Source organism: Notolepis coatsorum, assembly GCF_963971535.1.
Source record: "Notolepis coatsorum genome assembly, chromosome: 9".
Classification (NCBI taxonomy): Eukaryota; Metazoa; Chordata; class Actinopteri; order Aulopiformes; family Paralepididae; genus Notolepis; species Notolepis coatsorum.
The window spans coordinates 42,785,741-42,793,620 of record NC_140173.1 but is presented as its reverse complement, the minus strand read 5'-3'; the positions used below and the strand labels follow the sequence as shown (position 1 = coordinate 42,793,620).

At 47.6% G+C, this 7,880-nt stretch overlaps 1 protein-coding gene across 1 annotated transcript in view; it reads left to right on the top strand.

Annotated features, from left to right (window-relative positions):
* Positions 1–1,051: 1,051 nt before the first annotated feature.
* dok1a (docking protein 1a) overlaps positions 1,052–7,880 on the top strand; it is a gene marked incomplete at its 5' end in the record, with an annotated part of 120,484 nt that continues 113,655 nt past the window's right edge. The window contains one exon of the mRNA XM_084321850.1: positions 1,052–1,360. Within this exon, the coding sequence (XP_084177976.1) occupies positions 1,052–1,360 (309 nt within the window). The remainder of the gene's footprint in view (positions 1,361–7,880) is intronic.

Sequence of the window (7,880 nt, the reverse complement as noted above, 5' to 3'; positions counted from 1 at the left end):
ATGGCCTTCAAGCTGTGGGGAGATGTGGAGACAGTGGGCACTTCATGGCCTTCAAGCTGTGGGTAGATGTGGAGACAGTGGGCTCTTCATGGCCTTCAAGCTGTGGGGAGATGTGGAGACAGTGGGCTCTTCATGGCCTTCAAGCTGTGGGGAGATGTGGACAGTGGGCTCTTCATGGCCTTCAAGCTGTGGGGAGATGTGGAGACAGTGGGCACTTCATGGCCTTCAAGCTGTGGGGAGATGTGGAGACAGTGGGCGCTTCATGGCCTTCAAGCTGTGGGGAGATGTGGAGACAGTGGGCTCTTCATGGCCTTCAAGCTGTGGGGAGATGTGGAGACAGTGGGCACTTCATGGCCTTCAAGGCTTTCCAAATGCTGAGGGACTATTACGCGGGAAAGGGAAAACCCAGAGTGATCAGCCAGGTACACAGAGCTAACGTCTTTAAAGAAGTATGCAACTGAAAGTGTGATGGACTACATTATCAGGGCAGAAACGATAATTACAGCACTTCGGAAGGCTGACGAGAAGTTCAGTGATGGACTGTTGATAGCGATGATTTTAAAAGGACTACCAGACTCTTTTCAGCCATTCAGTATTCACATTACTCAAGGCGACGATAAATTGACTTTTGCCGAGTTTAAAACCAAGCTCAGAAGTTTCGGGGACACCGAAAAGTATCATGCTGACACCGAGGACAACGTGATGAGAGTGAGTGCCTCCGACGGACGAGGGAGAGAGAGGACTACAGGACCCGACGTCAAGTGCTTCAACTGCGGAGAGAAGGGACACATAGCCGGGGCGTGTCGGCGCAGTGAGCGCCAGAGGCAGACAAAGTGGTGTGGATACTGCAACAGCCCCACACACACAGATGCAACCTGCAGGAGTAAAAGACAGGATAACGCGAAGCAAGCGGCATCAAGAAAATGATGAAGAGGAACACGCGTATATCTTCAAAGCAAGCAACGTCCAACTAGCCGGTTCCAAGCAAAAAGGGCTGATGGTGGACACCGGAGCAACATCGCACATAATAACGGACATACACAAATTCAAGATGTTCGACGATATGTTTCAACCAGAGAAGCACTTCATCGAGCTGGCGGATGGCACCAGGACGAGCGGCGTGGCGACCAAAAGGGGCGATGCAGAGGTACAGCTGGTGGATCGCACGGGGAAAGTGGTGAAGGCCAAGCTGAGGAACGCGCTCCTGATACCATCTTACCTACAAGAGATCTTCTCGGTAAAAGCAGCTACTGCCAACAGAGCTACAATCAAGTTCAAACAAGGACATGACGAACTCATCCACGAGAGTGGCAAGAAATTCGACATTGAAGAACACAACCGGCTCTACTACTTAAACACTGTGAGTGATGTTCCTATAACTGACGATTCATGTAATGGCTGTTACGATATTCAAACGTGGCACACAATCCTTGGGCACTGTAACTATGATGATGTTTCCAGGTTACAGAATGTTGTAGAGGGTATGCAGATCAAGGGTAAATTTGACAAGAGCAAAATGAATTGTGAAATATGCACACAAGGTAAATTCGTTCAGAGCAGAAATAGGGAACCTGACACAAAAGCAAAAGAAAAATTTTAGCTTGTACATACAGATTTGGAACGCCCTACCCAAAGCTTCAACACAAGGATCAGACCAAAAACCAACAAAGATTCACAGCAATCGCAATCTGTCATCCGAAAGAGGCACGGATCTGTTGAAGAGCCTGTGAATGGACATCTGACACTGAAGCTCTATTCAATGAACAGAAACAAAAAGTTGTGATAGACAACATTTGAACTAGGCCTGACACACTCATACTCTGCTACTCTTGTCTGCTTTGATGAAATCTCCCTGTCAATGAAAGACCTCTTCCTCAGATCACAGGGAATGTTGCTTCCTCACGTCCTGAAACAAGGGTTATTCACAACATTCACAGACGACAACATCAATGAACAAAGTAGCAGGAGCATAATATAAAGGTCATCAAGGGGATCAAGTCAGTTATGGTTAGAACAGTCGACTCCGATGTAGTTGTCATCCTACTAGGGTTCACTACAAAGTTCCTGTCAGTATGTTGTGATTTGCAACTTATCGTCGACTTTGCTGTTCCGGACAAACGCCAGTTCTACTCAATCACAGAAGCACACAAGAAGCTTGGTGGAGATGTGGCTGATGCCATGCCTGTGTTCCATTCTTTCAGTGCCTGTGATTCTGTCAGCGCCTTCTTTGGCCACTCAAAGAATGCTCAATTCAAAGCCTGGATGAACCACAGTATGTTGACAGAGCTCACTGCTGCATTGAGAGGACTAAGTTGCTGCCCTAGTATCGAGACTGTTAAGAACAGCATGGAAGTTATTGAACCCTGGGTAATGAGATGGTACAACAAGACTGGACTGTACGACTGTGTAAGTATAGATGGACTCAGATTCCAGCTGTTCAAGCACTCAGTTAAAGATGAGCTGCGAGACCTGCCCCCAAGCCAGGATGCACTTCTACAGCATCTGTTGAGAGCTACATTCCAGGCAGGGTGGCTGTGGGGGAACATCCTTCTACAACGCCCTTGTCCCTCGGTTGTTGAATGGGGATGGACTACCAATGGGGAGGAACTCTTTGTCAAGTGGAGCACAGTTTCCGCAGGAGACACATTGTCTCAGTTAACAGGGGTGTGTAGCTGCAGATCTAATAAATGCACCTCATGTTCTTGTGCTGGCAGGGGGATGTCTCATGTAATGCAAGTGCCTCAGCAAGTGTTTGAATCCTGTGTGATGGGATGTGTGATGTGTTCAAATAAAGTGTTTTCGGACTTCAAGTGTTTTGCTTTGTTTCTTGGGTGGTTGTTGGGGTCCTCATCTTCTAACAAAGCATCAACCTAAACACTAGTATGCCCCATGAGTAGATTTAGAACTTTGGCCCAAACTAACTGCATGGCCTTCATGAGCAGATTTGGCTGAAGTGGCTTGGGCACTGATCAATTCAGAGATAAAAAAAAAAAGGTTTTTCATGAATATCTCAAAAAGTAAAGGTTTTAGGGCATATGTCTGTTCATAACACTAATATAAATGTGTCATTCCCAAAAATAAATTGCCCAAAACCAACTCTGTGCGACCTTCAGGAGCTGAGATACAGATGTTCAAGTCTAAAGAGTGGGCGTGGCCGTTTCAGAGACTTCGCCTACCAAATTTTTTGGGCTCCTTGCATTTTTTTCTTTATTGGACCCTAAATGAACAGAAAAACATTGGCTCAATGTTAATCATGATTTGCAGCCTTGACCCCATATTTGCCCCAAACTGACCAGACTAACTTGGATGAGAGGCCGCCTGGGAATACCAGGTGCAGTAAGCGTTTTGCACAGCAAGGAGGCGCTACTGATCCATCATAAAACACCACACACACACACACATCATATCATATAAGAATGACTGGGTACCTTTTATCTTTTATTACGGATCCCCATTAGTCATCACCGCAGCAACAACTAGGCTGGAGTGTTAAGGTTTGTAATGCGACCCCAATTGCACGACACAGACAGGTAATCAGAGTTAGCCAAAACAAGGGCATGATTTATTATACAGAAAAAGTGGCACTGCGCCTTTAAGGGAGGAAAAACACTAAAATCCAATAACACAAAAAGGCGGCACTGTGCCTTTAACGGGCGAACAGGCAGGAAAAAAGTAACAGGAATCTTCTGGAACACGGGCAAACAGTACCCAGGAATCTTCTTCCTCATGGGCAAAGGTAAACAGGAATCTTCTTCCTCCCGACCAGAACGCTGCCGACGGGCAACGCAGCACACAGGGGGTCCGAGGGGAACGGGGTGAGAACACGGGCATCCTCCCGTGGAGTAATAGAGAGCGATGGCGAGCCTCACCCCAGGGAAGTAGCCGGCACGACATCTGGAGTGGGAACACTGGGATCCTCCCGTGGAGTAATAGAGAGCGAAGACCCACTCCAGGAAACGGCGACAGGTGGCGATGTACAGGGGGCGTCTATATTAAAGGCAGCCCAAGAGTCCTTCCGCATTGGCGTTTTGCGCTCTGATTGGCCGAGCGCGCACATGCGCATGAGCCGCGACGCGCAACTCTAGGCAGGAATCGAAACTCCGTTTAAGCTCCAGAGAGCCAGGCTGAAAATCCACAGTTCACGCCCCACTGATGGAGCCGAATCGGGGATCCGAGTTTTCTGTTGAATACCCCCAAAATATGGAGGTCCCGAACGCAATTAAGTATTGATTACGCCGCAACGAATCATTAAAAAAATATACCGTTAACTGGAGTATGTTGTTTCCTTACATATATGTTGGATTAGAGAATTGGTTTGTCAATCCAATAAAAAATCGCACACAGTAACTAGTAACTACATGCATCATTGTTTACAGCGAACGGTGGGGCTGGGCTGGGGCGCGCGGTGCTCCGGTGGCAGCGGCGGCGGTTGACCGATGGCGATGCCGAGGACGAGCGCGCGTCCGTGGGGTAGACGGCCGGTGAGAGAGCGCGCTCGTCCTCGTCCTCGCCGAGGTGGAGAACATCGATGCGTTACTGTAGTATGTCTTCTGTCAGTTTCTTGGAAGATTGTCTTGTTACGTTGGCGTGATGGATTGTTCTTTACTTATTAGAACGCCAGGTAATTCCATTTTTTTTTTTTTTTACCATTCAAGTTCTGTATCATACTAGCTCCCGCTCAGCGTCATATGCATATATCTCGCTTCAGCGTATATACACTGAATACATTTCTAAATGTACCTTTACATGCCAGCATTCATCTGGCCACACCCCCATCCGCTTACCTACATAAGCGGGGATGGGACCACACACTCATCTCCTTCTCAAATTTCATCACAAGCAACGTGCTGCTCACATGCCCACTTGACGTGAAGAAAAATATTTACTCTGAGGAAAGGAGGAACAAGGAGATACGTTGACATCATATCTTTATTTTCTCTCTCACTATGTTCGAGAAAATACGGCGATATTGTCTTCATCACTGGAGTGTCTGGAAGATGGTGATCATTCTAAAAACCTCCACCGGTTTTCGTATTGGGAGTTCGTGCTGCTACATGCCTTCCAACTGCAGTCCTTGCTGTGGCTGGTTGCGGTAAAACCTTTCAGCGACACAGCTGGATTGTAGGACGCGCCGCTGTTGTGAGAAGCGGTGGGTTCCAGGTTGGTGAGTAATGTTTTGCTTGCGAGCTCCACTTGTCTGTTAGTGCTATGGGGGCTAGCTGACAATGTTTATGAAAACCGGCCCCAGATTTGGGTCCTTTGTTCAGCCTTTAGGCGACGGCGAAGGACCTTGGTTTGAAGCCCATTATAGCAACTAGTGGGCCACACGACCAGTAGACTTGGTAATCCCAGGATCTCTGGATGCGTGGGTTCTTCTCTGTCACCGTATAAGGCCCCGTCTTTCATATACAAATGAGAGTATACCCTAATGAGGAAATGTGGGCATGGATGTTCGTTATCGGAAGTTCCATGTTCAAGTCAGCTACAGCCCAGATGGGACTTGTGCTGGCTCCGCCAGGTGTCTGTTAAAATCACCTTTGTAAACTGTGTTGACATCTCGTTTCTCTTCTCTCTTAACAGGTGAGGAGGGTTTCAGAACGGCGGCCTGTCTGAGTGTGGCTTGTTATATCATTGTGTACAAGTTCAGGTGATAGCTGCTTAGCTTGCGTGCTAGTTGTGGCCTACCTGTTAGCCAGTCAGCTGTTAGCGCTGTGTTACCAGGCTAGTAGCGTTAGCTTGTTGCTATCAATACAGATAGCTGCTTAGCTTGCGTGCTGGTGGTGGCCTACTGTGTTAGCCAGTCAGCTGTTAGCTGCGACGTTAGCTCGCTGTGTTTACCAGGCTAGTACACGTTAGCTTGCTGCTATCAGCCGAATGGCTGTTAGCTTAATGCTACACTGTTGAACGTTTTCTGTGACTGTAACATGCCTTAAACACTCTGACTATGACGTCATCTTTGACAGAGGGTGTTAGTCGAACCTACCCAGAGCCGTCCGGCGAGGACTGCGTCAACAAGGGGAACCGTAGCGGCGGGGATGGAGCAGCGACGCTGCCCGTGTTGCCAACACAGGATGCTGTGTTACTGTCGGTGCCATGTTAGAGACTGCAGTTTGCGTGGTCTGCGCTCCCGGTAGGAAAAAGGTCCTGACCAGACCTTAAAACGCGTCTTCTTCCTTGCCTTCTAAATGTTTTGTAATAACGATGTTTTCCAAAACGAGTGTTGCTGCAATACATTTAGGATACGACGCGAGTTGTGTGTGAATTGTCTTGTTACTAGGTATTAGCTTCTCCATGCAAATCGGGTTTTTTGTTACATGTGTAAAAATGATCTGGTTTGTTGTGTTGAGACACATTGTGTGTTCATGTACCGTGTACTCACAACTAAGGGGGTTAAACTAACCTATAAAGCTATGCTTAGTGACATATGAGTAAAGAATGATTCTTTTCTCAGCCTGTAATGACAATGAACAGTGTGTTCACATATTAACAGGTTTACCTGTTTAACTGGCCGTATTAAGGGTAAAGTAGGAGAGGTGTTTTCCCCCCGGTTCCCTGGGGACTTCTTCACCCTCCTCTCAGACGTGTTGTTACAATATATTGTGCACTGTGTGGTAGGGATACGATGTAACCCTTAGCTTGATTGCTGGGGTTGTGCTAGAACTGCTTGAGAAACTATATTTTCCTAAAAGAAAATATTGTGTGGTCACTTTCGTGTGTGCTTAGCAAGGCCTGTGGCCAATACTAATCGAGAATTATGTATTCTCTCATTATGAAAAACGGCGTTCCTCTGTAGAGTGTTTTTGCCATTTTTTTTTTGTGATAATGGGTTGTGTGTGTCGGGTGACCTACAGCTGGGTTGGGTTGGCCACAGAAGCACATGTGTAAGTCTGGTACCGGGGCTCTTGAGGGGGCCCTCTCTGTTCTGTGTTTTTCCTTAGTAAACATCAGATAGCAGGTTAGCACATGAGCTGTGTGAAGCTGTTAAAAAGACACTTCATGTAGCAGAATATGACTTGTCATACTCCTTTTTTGTCATTACATCGTATCATGGGTGTGGGGTCGTAAAGGGGTGAACTGGTAATCCTTTTCTCCCCTTTGATGGGCAGGGGTTAAAACCTCCTGTTCTTCAAGGTTCCTGTCACGTTGCTGTTCGGCACGTTACAGGGTAAGAGGGGGGGGGGGGGGGGAGGAGGGAGTTTCCTGGTCCCACGCCCTGGAATATTGGGCGTGTGCACCGCAGAAATTCCCCCGCCATAGAGTACGTCACTGTGCGCGTCTCTGTTGGTAGGACTTCCGTGAGCTGTTCGGGTCCATATGATGGATCTGTTTCGGGGGGTGGTCAGGGCTCCTCCTCACGAAGCTCCTATTCGGGCTTTCTGTGAGTTAGGACTCTCCTTCCGTGTGAGGGAGCCTCCTCAGAGTGCAGAGCCTCCTCCTCAGATTGTCAAGGTGAATGGAACCTCAAAAAGGAGTTCTACTCTATTGTGTGTGTATTCGATTCAATTCGATTATTGAGTGTGTATGGGTTCAGTGCCTCCTCCCCGGAGAGCCCTAAAACCAAACTTTTACATGGCTCAAGGTTGCAATATATTCTTTTCAATCTGTACAGCTCGCGTGGGAAGTCTCTCTGGGGATTTCCGTCTCCTCCCTATGGGAGGGTGGTGGGATGTAAAAATGTGAATTTTTTTTACCCCCGGCTGTGTAGACTGGGATACATACTGTTGGTGCTTCCTTCTTTTCTATTAAAAAAGAGTTGGAGTTAGGAAGCATCACACCCCTCTTGTCGTTCCCCTGGGCGCCTTGGGGATTCAATGACAGGTCTAAATAGCCTGTTCATTGATGTGGTTGTGTCCCGACGCACGCATAGTGCTAGCTCGGGG